The sequence below is a fragment of the Setaria italica genome, chromosome VIII (genome assembly GCF_000263155.2).
Source record: "Setaria italica strain Yugu1 chromosome VIII, Setaria_italica_v2.0, whole genome shotgun sequence".
In the NCBI taxonomy this organism is placed as follows: Eukaryota; Viridiplantae; Streptophyta; class Magnoliopsida; order Poales; family Poaceae; genus Setaria; species Setaria italica.
In genome coordinates, this window is record NC_028457.1 from 1,094,190 (window position 1) to 1,114,344 (window position 20,155).

General features: G+C 44.8%; 4 protein-coding genes and 1 non-coding gene across 7 annotated transcripts; 4 read left to right on the top strand and 1 right to left on the bottom strand.

The window, feature by feature from the left end:
* The first annotated feature begins 98 nt into the window (after positions 1 to 98).
* Positions 99 to 2,620, top strand: LOC101778084 (ferritin-1, chloroplastic). Its single transcript, XM_004978526.4, has 8 exons — positions 99 to 484; positions 855 to 938; positions 1,025 to 1,085; positions 1,168 to 1,255; positions 1,658 to 1,719; positions 1,897 to 1,962; positions 2,091 to 2,154; positions 2,251 to 2,620. Exons 1-8 carry the CDS (start codon positions 192 to 194, stop codon positions 2,292 to 2,294), a joined length of 762 nt encoding a protein of 253 aa, XP_004978583.1. The 5' UTR covers positions 99 to 191; the 3' UTR covers positions 2,295 to 2,620.
* A 1,113-nt stretch (positions 2,621 to 3,733) lies between these two features.
* Positions 3,734 to 9,563, top strand: LOC101778880 (ubiquitin-activating enzyme E1 2). Its single transcript, XM_004978528.4, has 7 exons — positions 3,734 to 3,871; positions 3,961 to 4,334; positions 4,937 to 5,154; positions 5,911 to 6,705; positions 7,033 to 7,901; positions 8,122 to 8,554; positions 8,726 to 9,563. The coding sequence occupies exons 2-7, from the start codon at positions 4,085 to 4,087 to the stop codon at positions 9,320 to 9,322; spliced, it is 3,162 nt and encodes a 1,053-aa protein (XP_004978585.1). The 5' UTR covers positions 3,734 to 3,871; positions 3,961 to 4,084; the 3' UTR covers positions 9,323 to 9,563.
* Positions 9,564 to 10,066: 503 nt separating this feature from the next.
* On the bottom strand, positions 10,067 to 10,138 carry TRNAP-CGG. Its single transcript has one exon. It is a non-coding gene; the product is annotated as a tRNA-Pro (tRNA).
* Positions 10,139 to 11,038: 900 nt separating this feature from the next.
* Positions 11,039 to 14,474, top strand: LOC101779290 (protein MALE DISCOVERER 2). 3 transcript variants are annotated; one of them, XM_004978531.4, is made up of 7 exons: positions 11,039 to 11,178; positions 11,439 to 11,738; positions 11,858 to 11,960; positions 12,705 to 13,000; positions 13,163 to 13,353; positions 13,459 to 13,591; positions 13,730 to 14,474. In XM_004978531.4, exons 2-7 carry the CDS (start codon positions 11,642 to 11,644, stop codon positions 14,290 to 14,292), a joined length of 1,383 nt encoding a protein of 460 aa, XP_004978588.1. In that variant the 5' UTR covers positions 11,039 to 11,178; positions 11,439 to 11,641; the 3' UTR covers positions 14,293 to 14,474. The 3 variants fall into 3 exon arrangements, with proteins under 3 accessions (XP_004978588.1, XP_004978589.1, XP_004978587.1); XM_004978532.4 differs by having other exon boundaries at positions 11,041 to 11,168; XM_004978530.3 differs by having other exon boundaries at positions 11,134 to 11,293.
* Positions 14,475 to 14,607: 133 nt separating this feature from the next.
* On the top strand, positions 14,608 to 18,021 carry LOC101780486 (SAM50-like protein SPAC17C9.06). Its single transcript, XM_004978533.4, has 4 exons — positions 14,608 to 15,232; positions 16,047 to 16,529; positions 17,014 to 17,526; positions 17,629 to 18,021. Exons 1-4 carry the CDS (start codon positions 14,741 to 14,743, stop codon positions 17,707 to 17,709), a joined length of 1,569 nt encoding a protein of 522 aa, XP_004978590.1. The 5' UTR covers positions 14,608 to 14,740; the 3' UTR covers positions 17,710 to 18,021.
* The last annotated feature ends 2,134 nt before the right edge of the window (positions 18,022 to 20,155 follow it).

Genomic DNA, 20,155 nt, shown 5'->3' on the forward strand with positions numbered 1-20,155 from the left:
CCCCCGCCCGCCTCCGCCTCCGCCTCCTCCCAATCCCAGCCGTCCACGTGGCACCAGCCCGTGAGGCCCACGCGCCTATATCTATCCCTTTCTCCTCTCCGTCCTCAATCACCGCACACCCATTCCACCTCCTCCCACAATCCACGCACTCCTTCTCCTTCCTTCCACCGGCCTCTCCGCAACCAACCCAGATGATGCTTAGGGTTTCCCCGTCCCCGGCCGCCGCCGCCGCCGCGGCCAGCCATCCGTCTGCACCTGCCGCAGCCCCCGCTTCGGTCAGGGTGGCGGCGCCGCGCGTCTCGCCGCCCTTTGGGACGGCTTGCAGGGCCGCCGGGAAGGGCAAGGAGGTGCTCAGTGGGGTCGTCTTCCAGCCCTTCGAGGAGATCAAGGGGGAGCTCTCCCTCGTGCCCCAGACACCCGACAAGTCCCTCGCGCGCCAAAAGTTCGTCGACGAATGCGAGGCCGCCATCAACGAGCAGATCAAGTAAGCGTCACTGCTCCTGCTCTGCTCACTCGCACTTTCGGATTCTGTTGTATGGTTTGATTCTGGAATCGTTCCTTGGATTTCGGACGAATACTCTAAGATTCGGTGTCTGTAAATTGATGTTGCTTCTCCTCACCTAATCCGTTTATCCAGTAATTTCTGCTTCTAACCTGGTGTGTGCTGTCTGCGAAATTATTGTGCAAGCATTTCAAATTGTTGCCTTGTTTCAATCGAATCGGGTGCAATTGGTTGATAAGGCTTAACATTAGACTAATTTTAGTGTTATTAAGATGTAAACCACTCCAGCCGTATATGCAATTTGATTTGGATTCAAACAAATATGACATCCATTTGACTCTGAATCATGCAGTGTGGAGTACAATGCCTCCTATGCCTACCACTCCCTCTTCGCCTACTTCGACCGTGACAACGTCGCTCTCAAGGGATTTGCCAAGTAAGCCACCATTTTTTTCACAACGCGTCTTGGCATAATTACCTTTGTACATATAATAATCTCCTTTTCTGGGTTCATCTCTACAGGTTCTTCAAGGAATCAAGTGATGAGGAGAGGGAGCACGCTGAAAAGCTCATGAAGTACCAAGTAATTACCTCATTGCCCGTAGTTGCTATGATCTTTTCAAACATACTTGGTTACTCATGCTGTGTGTTTCCTTGTGCTTTAGAACACACGTGGAGGGAGGGTGAGGCTCCAGTCCATTGTCACACCCTTAACAGAGTTCGACCACCCTGAGAAAGGCGATGCTTTGTATGGTGAGATGCTTGCTGCTTATTTGGTGATGCTAGGTTCTGATTAGGGTGGGATCTGAATATTAAGGGCCTTATATGTGGCTGCTGGCTGCACGCTCAGTAGAGCAGGGGAAGTGGCAAAAGTCCACCTTGTTGTGGACAAGAAATTTATTCTGCAACTGAATATAGTCATATGAGCTGGCTTTCAGTATATGGATGGATAATAAAGGATTAAAACACTGGTGATAGCATGACATATAGAATAGATGGCTGGCTGTTCCTGAAATATTTACTTGGGGTTCAGCTACGTGGTCGGTCTCTACCAACTCAGTAGTAACCTGGATTGGCCTTTTGTCCATGTATGGTGTATTTGGAGGCTTATCTGATAGCTATGTTTTGATTTGTGTGCGTTTGGTCTGATTTCAGCTATGGAGCTGGCTCTGGCTCTGGAAAAGCTGGTTAATGAGAAGCTGCACAACCTGCACGCTGTAAGTTGCTTTCACATGCTTATTCACAGAGAAATATTGTTTGGTTAGGCTTAAGAAATACTACTACTTGGAAAATTTGTTGAAGTGAATAAAAATGACTAACTTATTTAGAGTCGACACAAGTGTAACACCTATGCCATATACATTTTGTAATGAACCCGTGCCCATAATTAACAGGTGGCCACAAGGTGCAATGATCCTCAGCTGACAGACTTCATCGAGAGTGAATTCCTTGCGGATCAGGTAAAAGCAACCAAACCTTTTTCTGTCCGCAACAAATTATGCAGAGCACTATTTTATTTTGCACGTGTTTTCTTGTACTTAACACTTTAAGTGATTCTGACTGTACAAAAATTGCACTTCCATGAAAGGTCGAAGACATCAAGAAGATCTCCGAGTACGTTGCCCAGCTGAGGAGAGTGGGCAAGGGGCACGGTTAGTCTGTTGTTCAACATCGCTCTTTCATCTGCTATACCCCTTTGCATATATCCCCTGTTTGATATTGTTGAGATGTATATGATTTGGGTGCAGGGGTGTGGCACTTTGACCAGAAGCTGCTTGAGGAAGAGGCCTGAAGGAAGGAAACACCGTGGAGTAGGGTTGGAAGGTGCTCAAGGAAAGAGGAGTGAGATGACAAAGTTATGCAGCGGGGGTAACCAAGCGCTGGGTGAGGGTCTTTTTCATTGGGTGTAGGGTTGTAGTAGCAGTAGGACTTTTGTTGCGTAGATGGTTCCATGGCCTCCTGCAGGGAACATGATGCCTGAAAAGCAGTAGAACTTGTGATGTTATTGCTGTGGTTTGGGGTGCTCTGTTGCCATTGCCACCCCTTGGGATTATTGGAAATAAAACATGGCGATATGTGTTGCAATCTTGATGAATAAATGGTACCCCTTCTCTGATATGCTGAAGTGAAGACTAGGTTGTACCCCTTCTCTTATTGCGAGCGCTGTGGAGACGATCGTTGTTGCTGAGTACCAGATGTGCCGCGCAGATGATTTTTCTTTGGAAATCTGAATCTGTCAGTCAAGGGCTGGTGCCTATATTATTACTTAGGGCCTGTTTGGCAACAAGGTGTTAAAGTTTAACACATATCATATCGGATATTTGAATGCTAATTAGAAGTATTCAACATAGACTAATTATAAAACTAATTGCACAGATGGAGTGTAATTCGCGAGACGAATCTATTAAGCCTAATTAGTCCATGATTTGATAATATGGTGCTACAGTAACCATTTGCTAATGATGGATTAATTAGGCTTAATAGATTCGTCTCGCGGATTAGCACAGGGTTCTGCAATTAGTTTTATAATTAGCTCATGTTTAGTTCTCCTAATTAGCATCCGAACATCCGATGTGACACTGTTAAAGTTTAACGCCTCGTATCCAAACACCCCCTTAGTAGTAAATCCAGGCAACATGCTCTTTGGAAAACTATATATGAGCTCTAACGATGTTGGTTGTTTGCAAATTGATGAAACAATCGTGTGGCGGACGAATTTCTTGAATCGTTTGTGCAAACGCTACAAGGAATTTTCCTTGCGTTCCGTCGAACGGCAACTGAAAGGGCCCGCCAAGAATGATTGGGCCCACGTGTCATGGCAGAATAAAGGGGTGTTTGGTTCTCCAGAAACTCCTAAAATTGCTGTCGAATATTCAGATACTAATTAGGAGTATTAAACATAGACTAATTACAAAATAAATTACACAGGTGGAGGCTAATTTGCGAGACGAACCTGTTAAGCCTAATTAGCCCATGATTTAATAGATTCGTCTCGTGATTTAGCTATAATTAGTTTTATATTTAGCTCATATTCAATTTTTCTAATTAATCTTCGAATATTAATGTGAAATAAATTTTAATCCGAACCAAAGATTCAAACATCCTAAACCCACTTATTGGCGGCGGGCGGAGAGAACCAGATTCTCCCTCCTCTCCTCGCCTGCAAGGAAAGCACAACACCGCCAAGTGGGCCCATGACCCACCTGTCAATGCCACGAGAAGCTACTAGTAAAGTACGTCTCTGGCTGCCGGGTCGCCTCTTCTTCCCCACCCAAAGAACAACTCCAGCCGCGACAATTTCGCCCTCAAAACCCTAGGCCGGAGCTCAAGCCTGAAGGCTCAAGCAGAGCAGAGGCCACCGAATCCAAGGTGAGATTGACACATCTTCCTCCCGAACCCACCACCCTAGAATCTAGATCGTGCTTCCGGCCTCACCGCGACCCGATCGATCCCTGCAGGTTCCGCCCGCTCTCCCGCCCTCCGCGCGACCTGGATCTGACGCGCCTCCCCGTGCCGCCCTCCGCCTCCTACCTCCTCGCGGCGGCGGCCGTACTCGGGCTCCTCGGCGGCCTCCTACTCTATATGCTTCCCCGGAAGCGGGGGGTCGACGCCGGCGAGGTCCAGGACTTGCACAACAAGGCCCCCCGACCCGCCTCCCCCTCACCCGACCAGGACAAGGAGGAGCTCCTGGGAGAGATGGCCGCCAGGGCGCCCGAGATCGATGAGGACCTCCACAGCCGCCAGCTCGCCGTCTACGGACGCGAGACCATGAAGCGCCTCTTCGGCTCCAACGTCCTCGTCTCTGGGCTACAGGGACTCGGCGCTGAGATTGGTATGTCTGGCCTCCAGGGACGATACCTTTGATTGACCTTGTTTGCTTCTGCTCTCCATAATAAATTAAATAGATCCAGTAATAAACTGTGAGATAGTCCTTGCTCGATCTGATCTTGCAAATCAAAATATTCCTTGTGTTACCATCCAAAAGTTGATCCTTTCCTTCCCCAGGTTAGTTACTACCACCTGTGGGTGTGCTGTGGGATTTAATTTAGTTCATCTTCATCAGGACATGCCTTGATTGCTCATCTCACTGATTTAGTTCCATGATTGTTTAAACACTTCAACATCACCTGAACTTGTAGAACAGTAAGCTCTAAAAATAGGAGGAATCGTCTTCTAAGATTCTATACTACGACGTCCTTGTTGTGTTTTTGTGATGCAATGCTTTTAGTCACTGGCACAATTTGGGAGCTTCAGGTTTTAAAAGCAAAATATGTTTGCCCTAGGCTGCCAGTTCTTATATTGTGTCTAGCGTTCAGTATATCTTGTTTAACTTGTGAATTTGATACTGGTTGTAAGAATTCAGTTTGTTTGGTTTTACAAGGCCTTTGCTTAATCTCCTGTTCTCTCCATCTAATGCACACTTAATTCCTGCAGCAAAGAACCTTGTCCTTGCGGGTGTCAAGTCCGTAACCTTGCATGATGATGGCAAAGTGGACCTATGGGACCTATCAAGCAACTTCTTCCTCTCTGAGAAGGACGTTGGTCAAAACCGTGCTCAAGCTTGTGTTCCAAAGCTTCAGGAGCTTAACAATGCTGTTATCATCTCTACCATAACTGGTGATTTGACCAAGGAGCAGCTTTCTAACTTTCAGGTACATGAGCATGAAATGATCTGTGGTGTGCATAGATGTGTACTGTAAAAAAAATGTGTTAGGTTTTGTAAGTTGACCAACAATCAGGCTAAATATTTTAATTCTGTGATACAAAGGTGGTACAAATTCCTATGGTTATAATTTTGTAACTAGTCACAATATATTGAATATGAATTTATGTTCAGAATACAACTTAGAACACGTTCCACGTCAAATACGCATTGTAACAATGGACTCAAAAGGTCTTATTATATTGTGCCAACTACTCAATAGAAAAGTCAAGTAGAAAACTACAATGCGGTTTATCAGCATATATTCTTGCAGAGAGTTTTATTTGTTTGTCTAGGTTTATTGAAATTTCAAAGCCATGTACCTGTTTCAAGTGATGGTCATTATTTTTGCATATTAACTTAAGAGTATGTTTTGGAGAGCTCCAGTCGATCTGGGAGCATCTCTAGTTCCATGAGTTATAGTAGCTGGAGCTGGGTGATAGATTGAAGGTATATACATGGTGGGTCATCTACATCCTGTTTTAGATTAGACTAAAAATAGATGCTTGAACCTCTTTATTTCAGACTATAAACTCCATAGTATGAGAGTTGTAGCTCCCCAAAACAGAGGCTTCTACTTGAATATATAGTTGATTTATTTTGTGGTGCTTTATGGGATATATGCTTCTTAATTTAGACTGGGTAGATATTTTCCTGCTCCTTATTCTCAAAGATTCAAACTGATTACTTCCTGATCAACCTACAGGCCGTGGTGTTTACTGATATCAGCATAGAAAAAGCTGTTGAATTTGATGATTACTGTCATAGCCATCAACCACCAATTGCTTTCATTAAGTCGGAAGTTCGTGGTCTTTTCGGCAGTGTTTTCTGTGATTTTGGTCCTGAGTTTACTGTTTTGGATGTTGATGGTGAGGAGCCACATACAGGAATCGTGGCATCAATCAGCAATGACAACCCAGCACTTGTTTCTTGTGTGGACGATGAGCGTCTGGAGTTCCAGGATGGTGATCTAGTTGTTTTCTCTGAAGTGCACGGAATGACTGAGCTCAACGATGGAAAACCAAGAAAGATTAAGAGTGCTAGGCCTTATTCTTTTACTCTAGAAGAAGACACCACCTCATATGGCACTTACATTAGAGGTGGTATTGTCACACAAGTGAAGCCACCCAAAGTTCTTAAATTCAAAACCTTGAAGGAGGCAATCAAGGAGCCAGGAGAATTTCTCATGAGTGATTTCTCCAAGTTTGACCGCCCACCTCTTTTGCATTTGGCCTTCCAAGCTCTTGACAAGTTTAGGGCTGAGTTGCTGCGATTCCCTATTGCTGGTTCGGCTGACGATGCAAAAAAGCTGATAGATTTTGCTATGAGTATTAATGAAAGCCTCGGTGATAGTAAGCTTGAAGAAATTGACAAAAAGCTTCTGCAGCATTTCGCTAGTGGTTCCAGGGCTGTTTTGAATCCTATGGCTGCAATGTTTGGTGGTATTGTAGGTCAGGAGGTTGTTAAAGCATGCTCAGGAAAATTCCACCCGCTTTACCAGGTTAGAATCTGCTGCTACTTTGTTTAATATAATATTCTATTCCCTGCTGTCATGAATGCTCAACATTTAATACAAGATCCAGCCAAACATTTGAAACTTCGACTGTCTACAACTTTAAAATATTTAGTTTGGAACATGAACATGAAGATCATGAGATTTGCCTAATACTTTGTAATATCAGAAGTTATTAGATTATTCTAATAGAAAATAGTTGCAAAGTTGCTCCTTGAAGATTGTTATAAGTAAAAAATGTCAGTGTTTTGATCAAAGAGAATATATGTTTGCTGAAAATTTTTAATATCAATGTGCTGTATTGATTTTTTGCAGTTCTTCTACTTTGATTCTGTTGAATCTCTGCCAGTTGAACCATTGGAGCCCAGTGATTTGAAGCCTGAAAATAGTAGATATGATGCACAAATTAGTGTATTTGGGGCTAAGCTTCAAAAGAAACTGGAGCAGTCAAAAATCTTCATGGTTGGTTCTGGGGCTCTTGGATGTGAATTCTTGAAGAACCTTGCATTAATGGGCATTTCTTGCAGTGAGAATGGGAAACTGACAGTGACAGATGACGATGTTATAGAAAAGAGCAATCTCAGTCGCCAGTTTCTCTTCCGTGACTGGAACATTGGGCAGCCCAAGTCCACGGTTGCTGCTACTGCTGCTATGGCAATTAATCCTAAGCTTCATGTTGAGGCCCTTCAGAACAGGGCAAGTCCTGAGACTGAAAATGTGTTTAATGATGCCTTTTGGGAGAGCTTGGATGCTGTTGTCAATGCCTTGGACAATGTTACTGCAAGAATGTACATTGACTCCAGATGTGTATATTTCCAGAAACCACTTCTTGAATCGGGGACTCTGGGTGCTAAGTGCAATACACAGATGGTCATTCCCCACCTAACAGAAAACTACGGGGCATCCAGAGATCCACCAGAAAAGCAGGCACCTATGTGCACTGTGCATTCATTTCCTCATAATATTGATCACTGCCTAACGTGGGCAAGGTCTGAGTTTGAGGGTCTACTTGAGAAGACTCCCACTGAAGTAAATGCGTTCCTGTCGAATCCTAGTGGATATGCTACTGCTGCAAGAACTGCTGGTGATGCACAGGCTAGGGATCAACTTGAGCGAGTTATTGAATGCCTTGACAGAGACAAGTGCGAGACATTCCAAGATTGTATTACCTGGGCTCGTCTTAAGTAAGTTCTGTCTATCTCTTCTGCACAGCTGTAACTTAGCTGCATTTAACTGCTTACATTTATTTCACATGTTGCCATGTGCGTGCAAGTTCTGAAATGTTGAAATATTGCTGAAAAAGTGTGTTCATATTGATCATGCTGTCTATTTCACAGTGCTTCTGTTGAATTACAAATCTAATGTTTGTTGCTTCTTTTTTTTTTCTGTTGATGGCTTATAAAGGTTTGAGGATTATTTTGCCAACCGTGTGAAGCAGCTGACGTTCACCTTCCCTGAAGACGCGATGACAAGCTCTGGTGCTCCTTTCTGGTCTGCTCCTAAGCGGTTCCCACGACCTCTGGAGTTCTCATCTGCTGACCCAAGTCACCTCAACTTTTTGTTGGCTGCCTCAATACTAAGGGCGGAGACATTTGGAATACCCATACCTGATTGGGCCAAAAACCCAAAGAAACTGGCTGAAGCTGTTGACAAGGTCATTGTACCTGATTTCCAACCAAGACAGGGGGTTAAGATAGAGACAGATGAGAAGGCTACTAGCCTATCCTCTGCTTCTGTTGATGATGCTGCCGTCATTGAAGAGCTTATTGCAAAGTTGGAATCAATTAACAAAACATTGCCGTCAGGATTCCACATGAACCCCATACAGTTTGAGAAGGTCCAAAACTTGAATATCTTCCTAGGAGTTCTACACCATGTACTGTAGCTTTTAGATGTCTGTTGAGTATCCACATCTCTAGAATGAACACTCTTATGTTGCGTTGCGTATTCAGAAGTTCGGTGAATATTCTTGAGATTGAGAGTTGCTGAGCTGTTCTTTTATATGCAGGATGATGACACCAATTTCCATATGGACTTGATAGCTGGCTTTGCTAACATGCGGGCAAGGAACTACAGCATCCCTGAAGTTGACAAGCTGAAGGCAAAGTTCATAGCAGGAAGGATCATCCCAGCCATCGCCACCTCGACTGCAATGGCCACTGGTCTTGTCTGCCTGGAGCTTTACAAAGTCCTTGCTGGTGGGCACAAGGTTGAAGACTACCGCAACACATTTGCGAACCTCGCAATCCCCCTCTTCTCCATGGCGGAGCCTGTTCCACCTAAGACCATCAAGCACCAAGACATGTCCTGGACCGTGTGGGACCGCTGGACCATAACCGGCAACATCACGCTGAGGGAGCTCCTGGAGTGGCTCAAGGAGAAGGGCTTGAACGCGTACAGCATATCTTGTGGGACCTCACTGCTGTACAACTCCATGTTCCCGAGGCACAAGGAGCGGCTGGACAAGAAGGTGGTTGATGTGGCCAGGGAGGTGGCCAAGGTGGAGGTGCCCTCGTACCGGCGCCATCTGGATGTCGTGGTGGCCTGTGAGGACGATGATGACAATGATGTGGACATCCCTCTTGTGTCTATTTACTTCCGGTGAAGAGTTTTTATGATCCTGGGCGATATTTGCCAGGACAGAGTGTTATAAGTTGTTGCATGAGCGACTGTGGACTAGGTTGTTGGGTTTAAGCCACATACTGCTGATTCCCATGCTACCATCTGGGTAGAGTTGGTTGAGAATTCTCACGGAGATTGGTGTCACCGTTATGAAATTTTTAAGCATAACATCGTGATAGTTAATGCATGGTGCTGTTATCACTAAATATTGCCATCTTAGTACAGAATGCGTGTGCCAGTGTGGAATGTTGATGATGCGTTTAGCTTGTGGTATGTGTGGCATCTTTGTTTCCGGGAGTCTTAATATTTGTGTGGCATCTTGTGCGCCTTTTAGCGTAACATGCCTACGGATATGGTGGTTACGTGAGGCAGGCAGCTCAACGTGGGGTCGCAGGACCGTCTTTGATGCGTTTGTCTGAAGCGAATGCTGGCCTTGATGACCCCATTTTGATCAGCCAACGAACGTCCAAGTTGTCGTCCGAAGCACATGCGCTTGACAACGTCTAATGCTATACAAGTACAAAGTTGCTGGGACTAGCATCAACATGGGTTTGCAGATAATTTAACAGTTTGGTTAAATGAAAGGCCAAATGGAGTATTTTTTTTAATAAAAGTAGATAAAAATTATCAAGAGCCACAGCCAAAACTGTACATGCAGAAGGCTGACGCCTGACGGCCTGAAGCAAGTCCAAAGGAGGACCTGAATGTAAAAATCAAAAATAGCATGGGGGTGTTGCGAGAATCGAACTCGCGACCTCTCGCACCCGAAGCGAGAATCATACCACTAGACCAAACACCCTGATCTGGTCATCCTTCCTATTGGATACTCTATACTATATGATTTTGCGCCTCGGTGACCCAACCTTAATTTTTGTAACCAGTTTGATCGGGATTTGGGTAAGGAGCTTTTTGTATCTGTGAGATTATTGGAACGTGGTATTTAATTTTGCATCTTTTTCTAACGTGGTATGATATCCAAACTCCAAACTAGACATCCTTTTTTTTTATGTCTGAGGTGAACAGCCTACCATTCATGATGACATGACGAAAGCTACACCACGAAGCTTCCTATTTCGATTAGTTTTATATGCCCGTGAGTTCAAGACTTAGTATTCCGCTTAGCTTCACAACACCATAGAAGAAGTCGTGAGTTCAAAACTTGGACAGCATATTTTTTACAAGAACTGAAGCTCACAAAAATTAAAATAATGAACTCAAGTGCAGTGTAGGCACACCAACTTTTGTTAGGGAAAAAAAAGGATCAAATGCACACTTCAACTGGGTAACTAAGAAGCGACGGCAAGTAAGAGACAATTTCTGGCACACATCACCGTCATGCTGTGTCTTTGTGGCCTTGGAGTTTGGACTTGGCCTGGCCATATATGCATGGTCCATATCAGTTATTTGACACCCGTAGTTAAGGTGACTCAACACGTCGAATAGTAGTAAATTGGCACGAAACTGCAAGCGGACAGGTCCGTGCAAAAGGAAAAGGACTCTCTCGATGGCGACTTGTACTCACTCCACACGAATAAGTCCACATTGTTGTACAGTCGATTTCTCTGACAAGAAATTTCCACGAACATTAGGAGCTCACATCGAAGTTGGAGACACTAAATGCCAACATCAAGATGGAAAATAAAAAAAGAAAAGAAAAGAAACTCTCATTGTTATACGAAAGAAAATGAAAGAAAGGAGTATGGGTCGGGCAATAAGCAGAGCATGTCATGTGCAACATTACCTGGCTGGCCACACAAACTTCCAAGTCCAGTCCACCAAATTGCACTTGAATATTCTCGGCATGCTGGGAAGCCTTTACAGCCTTACAGGTAGCGTAGGGTAGGTCCTTGATAGCTCTTCGTCTTCGTTGGCTTCTCGTATTCATTTGATCTGATTCCATCCTCGTAGCGTAGCCTTCTCTTTATGCATTTGTTGCCGCTTTGGTTTGCTTTCTGTGAGTTCCTCCTCTCCTTCTGTGCCAGTTCTATTCTAGCTAGCTTTGGTTCTTCAATTGTTTACTTCGACAGCTGCATACTTTCCTGTTATCCCATTCCATCCTGATGAAAACTACACACTCCCTTTATGGTATCTTGCTGCAGGGGATGGGACAGACAAATGATGCGTTTCTTGAGGTGTTATGCAATCCAAACCAATCCACAGCGCAAAAAGATCTGAGCTTTCCGACATCTACCTAGCTAGCTAGCTTGCTTGCTTGCTTGTACAATAATATTCGAATCAGAGCTGGGTCTGCAGTAGAGAGAAGAGGTTTGAGCTCTTTCTTTGGGCGGACCTGGGGACAGATATGGAGACGCGCAGCACCAGAGCTGCGGCCTACTTGCTATTCTTCTTCTTGCTCGTGCCTCAGAGGCTTGGGTCTTGTGCCTTCATCAATCGACAAGGTGCGTCACAAGAGTTTTCTTGGAAGATTGTTGAAACAGATTACAAACTACTCCAAGACAGAGGGAGTAGTTGCTTGGTACAGTTTCCTGCCTCAACATTTCTGTTCATGTTATTTCAGGGAGACCTCTATTGAGATTTGGAGAGAGCACAGAAGATGACCCAACTGGATCTTTGTCCAATCGGGGAGTGGGCTGCTCAGATGATGGCAAGGTGGTAGCCTTGTAAGTGCTCTTCTCCTTCAATCTTCATTTTTCCTTCTGCTAATCTCAGTCCTAAGTAGATTCAGAATTCTGGGTAAATTGTCTCTTTATTCTTCTAACACCAGGAATTAGTCAAATTCTTCTAGAGCAAGCTATGCTTGTCAAAGGAGAATTCTGACTTTCGAGCATTTCGTGGTACCCCAACTTTTAAATTTCCTTTCAAATTTGACAATCTGTGTATGTTTACTTGGTGGGACTCTGACACAAAAAAGTAGACTTTAAATATGCAACATTGAGAGCACAAAACTTAAATAGATCCAGAGCAACAATGAACAATCTGCACCGTTCATTTTTGTGTGCAGCTGGATTAGGTGACTTACAAAATCTGGAACTGCTAAGTCAAATTGCCATCAGAACATTCATAAAAGATAGTCGTCAGAAAAATCAATTTCTTCAGATTTAGGAAAAAAAATTCCATTTCAAAAATGTTGATACATAATCTAAAATCACATGATAATCTATGCAGCTTACAAGAGGGCTACAAGTTATTAGGTGAATTGCATCCTAACTTGAAAAAACATATTCTCCAAAAACAAAATTGCAAAAACATACAGAGGCTCTTTCTGATGGAGGGCTTAGAATCATGCTGAAAATGCTTAAGAACGTCACACTATTTCTTCTTTAACTATGATGGAGTTTCGTAACTGTACTTTACAAATTCCGTGCTCTATTCCTAAGCTTATGTTCGTCCATGACGCTAAACAGAACACCTGGATGCTCCATCCAGAGACGACTCCTACGTCCACAGGACCGCCAAGGCCCGGAATCTTCTATCCATACATCAGGAGAAACCCTGCTCAAGTCTACTGACCCTGAACCTGAACGAAAAAAGCTACCTCACTGGGCAATCTACACAATAGCCATCAGTGGAGGAGCACTTGTCTTTGTGGCTGCAGCTGCTGCCACTACGTATCTGCTCTTCTATCGTCGGAAGAAGGATACCACTGTCATGCCATGGTCTACTGGACTCAGTGGACCACTCCGGAAAGCCTTCGTGGCAGGTCAGTTAACTCCTCATCATCTGAAGCTCTGAAGCTTATGGGAAGATCACATTTTATCAGAATCTCATATGTTTGGCTTTACAGGATAAAAGTTACTTCAGCATTTTCCCCCCCCTCTAGAAATAGCTTGAGTTGTTAAATATGCTGTACCTTTGTGGGCAGGTGTCCCTTCTCTTGGAAGGGCAGAGCTTCAGACAGCTTGTGAGGACTTCATCAATGTGATTGGCTCTTCGTCTGAATGCACACTGTATAAGGGAACTCTGTCAAGTGGAGTTGAAATAGCAGTAGTCTCCACTTCAGCTGACTCTGCCAAGGATTGGTCAGACAGGTCTGAGGAGAAATTTAAGAACAAGGTAATTATGATATAGAGAAGGTTATATAGGTTATTATTCGTTTTGTCAGGTGGACTAGTGTTCACTGCTGTGTATCTTGCTGAACAGTTACCGCTCTTGTTTCAGATATCTGTTTTGTCCAGAGTGAACCACAAGAACTTGATGAACCTACTGGGTTACTGCACAAGTGAAGAGCCATTCACAAGGATGATGGTGTTCGAGTATGCTCCGTGTGGTTCCCTCTTTGAGCATTTGCATAGTGAGTGCCCTCTCCCACCTCAGTTTTTTTTTTTTGGCTGAATAACAGGCAGAAGCAATGATGGCAGCTCGATTCTGAAGAGCATGCATGTTGACTCCGATGATTGCTCACTGGATGATTTGCCCCCATGTTTTGCAGTTCGAGAAGCAGAAGATCTGGACTGGCCTACACGGCTGCGCATCATGATGGGAGTAGCATACTGCCTGGAGCACATGAGCCAGCTGGAGCCACCTGTGATGCCGGCAACCCTGAGCTCCTCGTCCATCTACCTCACCGAGGACTACGCGGCTAAGATCGCCGACATCGACTTCTGCACGGACCACGACAAAGATGCAGAGCTGCGAGATGAACAGAGCGTCGTGTACAGGTTCGGCATCCTGCTGCTGGAGCTGATCTCCGGCCGGCTGCCATTCTCGGAGGACCACGGCCTGCTCGTGCTCTGGGCTTCCAGCTACCTGGACGGCAAGAGGCCGCTGAATGGCATGGCTGATCCCATGCTGAGGTCGTCGGTGCCTGGCGAAGATTTAGCGGCGCTGTGCGATGTTGTGAGGGTGTGCATAAACCCTGAGAGGGAGAAGAGAGCGGCCATGGGCGAGGTGGCGAGGCTGATGAGAGGCGTCACCGCCTTGTCGCCGGAGCAGGCCACCCCGAGGGACAACCCGCTCTGGTGGGCCGAGCTTCAGATTGCCTCCGCGGCGTAGGAGTCCGGGTGAAAAATTCAGTTTCTTTTGCTGTATAAATGCTACCACATACTACACCTTTTGCCGCTGATCACCGTGGACGTGCAAATCTGTACAAATGGAGAACAAGAAATGGCATTTGTAACTAGAATGCACAATATTACACTACTCTTTCAAGACATGCTGGGCATATCAAGTTTATAGATGTTACAGTGCAAACTAAGAGTCACGAATCTCTCCCCATCTTTCCTGAGATTCCTTTTTTCGGTCACAGATACTTCCACCATTTGCCAAGTCTTGCTTTGGCCCTTTCTTCTGCAACATGTTATTCTTTTTTTTTAAAAAAAAGAAGCATGTCATTCTTCAGAAGCGAAGCAAAGCAACAGGTTCATTCGGATTCACATTCAGTCTTGCTTGCCTCTCAACTGACAAACGCCCGCTTCAACACTTGCAATAGTCTGTCAGTCCAATGGCAACCGCATCCGACAGCACCCATCCTCCTCCTCCTTCCACCCCCCACGACCACGACGACGATGAAGAATTCGACGGCGACGACGAAGCCGACGAGTACGACGACGACGACGACGACGACGACGGCGAATCCTCGCCATCCCCATCCGAGGAGGCGCGCCTCGAGGCCGTGCTCCGGCGGCTCACCGCGGATGAGGTCCGGATCCGGGTGCACCAGGTCGCGATCCGGGGCTGCGCCCGCACGCGCCGCGCTGCGGTCGAGGCTGCGGTGGGCACGGACCTCGCGCGCGCCGCCACCGTGCGAGACCTCGTGCGCGCTGCCGCGGCGGCCGGCGACCGCCTCCGTCGCCTCGGCGCCTTCGATACCGTCTCCATCACGCTCGACGCGCCTCCGCCAGGGACCCCCGGCAGCGCCGTTGTCGTACTCGTTGACGTCTCAGAGGCCCGCGGACGCGCTGCCACTGAATTCGGCGTCTTCGCTAACACTCAGGTACCCCATCCAGCCAAGAATGTCTCCTTTTTTTTCTCTTTTACAGAATTGAGTTGTCTTCTCTTGCGTGATCCAATGTTCATATGGTATTCAAGCGCATTCACGTCACTACTTTGCTTCACCAATTTTGATTGGGCTTTACATTCTTTAACCGTTTCATCGATTACAGACCTCACACCAGAATCTAATCTTATTTGACTTTACCTATGTGCTTGCTTTCAAAATGATTAGACAAGGCCCGCACTACATAATTTTGATGTTAGCTGGTGTTATGCTAGTATCAGTACAATGTCTTGGACGATGGAAAGGACTACTAGGACAATTGAGTTGTACCTGTTTACCTTATTGTTATTTGTTTCGAAAAGAAATGGAACATGTAGTTCTTGCATTTAGTTGGGAGTGGATTGGGCTATCTTCAGGTGCATTGTGGAATGGATATGTGGTTTTGGTTCTTGACTCCCACTGCTCTGGTTCCGGAGCAAAATCGATTAGTTTTCTGCATTTCCTAGTACAGCATTGCAGTATTTCTAATATTCTGTATAACAAGACTTTTGCGTGTTCTGTTCTATCCCTCTATGCCAAAGTCATACACGCTCCACAAAATAGCTTGGATGAAAATCGTTCCAGGATATCTCTCATGCATTCCCCATCATATAACATGATCAATCTGCAGAACCTACTCTATAGGTTTAATGGTGTAGGATGCCATGATGGCTGATGATTTAGTATCACTGCATCAGATGATTGACCCCAATTTGTTCCCAAATTACTTCCTCAAGCCTCACCAATTTTGATCATGTAAACCTTTTTGCAGACTAGATCATGTTCACTGGAAGGTTCACTGAAGTTGAAGAACCTATTTGGATACTGCGAGACCTGGGATGCAGCAGGTGCCCTTGAATTAGATCAGACAGCAGAACTAAGTGCTGGAGTGGAAATGCCTAGAATCGGAGCAATACCAACTCCGCTGGTGGCTAGAATATCATTTCTGTCCGAGGACTGGTTAAAGTCCTCACTTAAAGAACACCTAATGGGTGTTTCTGTTGGCTTGCTCTCCACCATGAACCACAACCTTGCCTACAATTTGACATGGCGAAAATTAACTGATCCAGCACGCATGTCATCCAATTCTGTACAAGAGCAGTTAGGACATAGCCTTTTGTCCTCTGTTAAGTATGCCTACACGGTTGACCAAAGGGACTCAAGCATAAGGCCTACACGTGGATATGCTTTTCTGTCGTCTTCTCAAGTAGGAGGTCTTGCACCAGGGAGCAAATATTCACGGTTTCTTAGACAGGTATATCTTGACTTCCTTTGTCCTCTATCCTTTGAGTTGCTTGAAATCTAGAGTTTACACACTACACCTTATAATTGAATCCCGACCTTTTTCTTCGATAGCATTATGAATCTTTGGACATTTAATACGTATATTCTGTATCACATTTGTACCTCTGACTTTGCCAACTTCACAATCACTACTAACAATGCAAACTGAGCTCAGTCTACATTTCTTCCTTTAGATATACATTTTGTTGTCTGACCACTGGCCAAGGTCTAAAAGCTTTCAAAGTTCTATGCTCTGTTAAAGCATCCAAATGGTAGATCCCCTTTTCCAGTCCTTTTTCATAGCACAAATAACAACTACTTTAAATTTCAGTGATAATGATTTCATCATTTTTATTTCCTAGAATCTAGTGCACGGTACATCAGTACTTCTGTTTATTAATAACTGAACTGATTTGAACTGGGACATGTTCATTCTTTTTTTGGTTCCCTGTCAGGAATTTGATCTTCGAGTGGCTTTGCCTCTGGGTGTGCTGAATGGTGCTCTCAATGCTGGAGTTGCTGCAGGAGTCATCCATCCATTGGAAAGGGGATCCACAGGATCTGTATCACCACTTTCAGAAAGGTTTTACTTGGGGGGTAACAGGTCTCTTGTATGCCGCTTGGGTGGACCATCGTCACTCTTAGGCTTCAAAACAAGAGGACTTGGGGCTACAGAACTCAGAACCTGTGACCCCAATAATTCTGAAAACGGTGCTTCCACTTCTCCTGAGCTAAATGGTCTTGGAGGTGACATAGCGGTGACAGCCTTTGCGGACCTGTCCTTTGATATTCCTCTGAAGCCGCTCAGGGATCTTGGAATTCATGGCCATGCATTTGTCTGTGCTGGAAATCTTGGTAAATTAACTGAGTGTGATCTGCGGAAATTTCCCCTTACCAACTTCCTACAGACATTCAGGAGTTCTGCGGGATTTGGTGTAGTTGTGCCAACGAGATTGTTTCGCATAGAGGTCTGCCCTTGACATTCTTCAGTTGCGGCACTGAAGTTATCAATGAAGCACGTTATTTTGTTTTCTTATTTCCGCTAAGTAAGTGTTTCTCTTCTTGTCTAGGTAAACTACTGCCACATCCTGAGACAGTTTGACCATGACAAGGGAAAGACAGGCATACAGTTTAACTTCGCTTCACCCTAATTTCATTGGCAAGATGTTCTCATCAAAATGAATAGTTGTATTTTTCCCCCCCTCTCGCTGTTCAGATTTTTTCCCCTTTTGGCAAGAGCTTACCTCGCACACTGTAAATGATAAATCGTAGGTGCTGGCTTGTGGATTTGATGTTATGACTTGTAAAGCACAAAAACAAAAGGGAAGTGGTTGGGAGCTTCAGTTTCCATTGCTGATCTCAAGGTTCTGGACTGAACTTGATGAAACTATGTTGTATAAAGATCTGCTGCGTGAATAAGCTAATGGTGGTTGGAAACAAAAGAGAAATTTGGATTTTTGACACTCCCTCCGTGTGGCTCCGCAAGTTTGACGCTCTCAACATTAGCTCCGCAAAATTGACCCTGCCGTGGACACCTTGATTTCCTTGCCATTTTCCATGTTTTAATGATTTCTATTTCTTTTTTCTATTTCCCTTGACATTTTGGTTAATGGACTGAATCTGATGGAGTGAGTGTGAGTCCACTCCCCTACGCAACTAGACGGGGCTTTCTCTCGCCCTGTCGTTGTGCCGCCGCCATAGGGCCGCCTCTCCGCCTGCATTGCCACGCGCTCGCCGTGGGTGGCGCGCCGCTCGGCCCACGCTCGCTCGCTCGGTGCAGGATAGATGTCGCAGGCCTCGTCCGCCCGCAGCCGGAGGTCCAGCGCTGGTGCTAGGGTTTTGCCAGCGCCGACGGTGGATCAAGTCGCGGGGTTGCCGTTGATACATTGCCCGGAGTGCAGGGACGTGAGGCTCATTGCGCTCACCGTCAAGCACACCAAAAATCGCGGCAAGAGATTCTTCAAGTGCCCTAGCAATGCGTGAGTTGTGTCTTCTTCCTTTGTGATGAGAAATTTCGGAATCTGTGCAGTGCTTGTGTCAGTTTCATCCAATTACATGTGTGAATCAAAATGTTTATGTTATGCCTACTGAAAGCTTTGTTTCTGTTCTAAAAAAAAAAGGAAGAAAGAAAGCTTTGTTTCTCTGTGAAACTAGCATTGCCTCTACATATTTACAAATATAAATGTAAGTATTCTACCAAATAATCTTTTTTGGAAGAAATCTAAATCCCACAACACTTCGTATACTTACGATGCTAATTAGTTTAGTGTTGATTGTAGTAGTTGTAATCCTCCTATTGACTAAATTATGAATTAAATGGTCATTTAGTCATCTAATCACGTTTAACTCGATTCTGTTTAGACGGTTTAGATGGTTGTTAACGTTTTAAATGGGTTTAAACGGTCCAACCATTTAATTCACGGTTTAGGGCCTAAACAACACGGGAGGCCTCTGTTTAGAGTTTAAACGCTGTTTAAACGGACTAAACGACCGTTTAGGCGAACAGTGGCGGATTGTCTTGTATTTGAGTAAACTTTGTGAAGACCTCATAATGAATCACTAGCCACTCACCTTGGAAGTGTTCAAGGGCCTTGCAAACCCGGACGATATGGGAAACACGAATTGTGGGTAAAGTTGTACAACCTCTGCAGAGTGTCCAAGAACTGTTATAATAGCCGTGCTCACAGTCATGAGCAGCCTGGACCCTCACATGATTAATTCACTTGAAGATGAATCAACTTGTTGTTATTTATTTATGTTCATGCCTTTGGTATATTGTTTCTCAATATTAATTGTGGGTCTAGTAACTAGAACTTGACCAACTAAAAGTGCTAATTACAGTTAACCTTGTCAGCTTTCCACCTTATAAAGCCTTGCATGTCATATATTCTTTTGTCTTGCTGAGTACGGCATGTGCTCACGCTTGTGTTTTACATATTGCATCTATAACGTTCAGATTGCTGCTCAGATCAAGAGAACTTTGAGGATTTTACTGGAGATTTTGAGGAGTTCTAGGCGAGTCCCCCAGTCAGTTGTTTGTGGAGTTGAAGCTTTTGTTTATGTTTCCTAGTTAAACGTGCGTTTACTTTAATACTCTCTTTAGTTATGACGTGGTTGTGGTTACTCACTCATGATGTCTACCATATGTGTGAAACTTTGATCCTAGCACACATACGAGATGCACTCGGTTTTCCACTAAAATCGGGTGTGACAGCTACTAGCAGAATAGATTGATTTGATGGGTGAACCTACGACGATTATCCATGGAGATGCATGCAATGGCAGCTACCTAGGTAAGGTTAGTTGCTGCTGTGCATGTGTAGTACACTCCTTGCTATGTTGCTATATATGATCCCTGCTGCATAGTCAGTCACATAATCTATTCCTGTTCCTGTGACAATGCAAACTGGATGTCTAATACTCTTCCTGATGTGAAAGTTATACAGAGTAGCCCCTTATCACATACATTTGTTGGACAATAGAGCTCTTGTTTGGGCTATCATATACTACATAGAGCTAGGGACAGATCCGTCCTTCTCATTCATTAATATTCTGGAACAGTTATACTAGTACTTTCAAACTGAAAGTGTGAAATTT

Coding starts and splice junctions, on each gene's coding strand:
- LOC101778084 (XM_004978526.4), top strand. CDS start 192: ATGATGCTTAGGGTTTCCCCGTCCCCGGCCGCCGCCGCCGCCGCGGCC. Junction 485..854: donor GCCATCAACGAGCAGATCAA/GTAAGCGTCACT, acceptor TGAATCATGCAG/TGTGGAGTACAATGCCTCCT. Junction 1,720..1,896: donor AGCTGCACAACCTGCACGCT/GTAAGTTGCTTT, acceptor CATAATTAACAG/GTGGCCACAAGGTGCAATGA.
- LOC101778880 (XM_004978528.4), top strand. CDS start 4,085: ATGCTTCCCCGGAAGCGGGGGGTCGACGCCGGCGAGGTCCAGGACTTG. Junction 5,155..5,910: donor AGCAGCTTTCTAACTTTCAG/GTACATGAGCAT, acceptor ATCAACCTACAG/GCCGTGGTGTTTACTGATAT. Junction 7,902..8,121: donor ATTACCTGGGCTCGTCTTAA/GTAAGTTCTGTC, acceptor TGGCTTATAAAG/GTTTGAGGATTATTTTGCCA.
- LOC101779290 (XM_004978531.4), top strand. CDS start 11,642: ATGGAGACGCGCAGCACCAGAGCTGCGGCCTACTTGCTATTCTTCTTC. Junction 13,001..13,162: donor CCGGAAAGCCTTCGTGGCAG/GTCAGTTAACTC, acceptor CTTTGTGGGCAG/GTGTCCCTTCTCTTGGAAGG. Junction 13,354..13,458: donor AGGAGAAATTTAAGAACAAG/GTAATTATGATA, acceptor CTCTTGTTTCAG/ATATCTGTTTTGTCCAGAGT.
- LOC101780486 (XM_004978533.4), top strand. CDS start 14,741: ATGGCAACCGCATCCGACAGCACCCATCCTCCTCCTCCTTCCACCCCC. Junction 15,233..16,046: donor GCGTCTTCGCTAACACTCAG/GTACCCCATCCA, acceptor ACCTTTTTGCAG/ACTAGATCATGTTCACTGGA. Junction 16,530..17,013: donor ATTCACGGTTTCTTAGACAG/GTATATCTTGAC, acceptor GTTCCCTGTCAG/GAATTTGATCTTCGAGTGGC.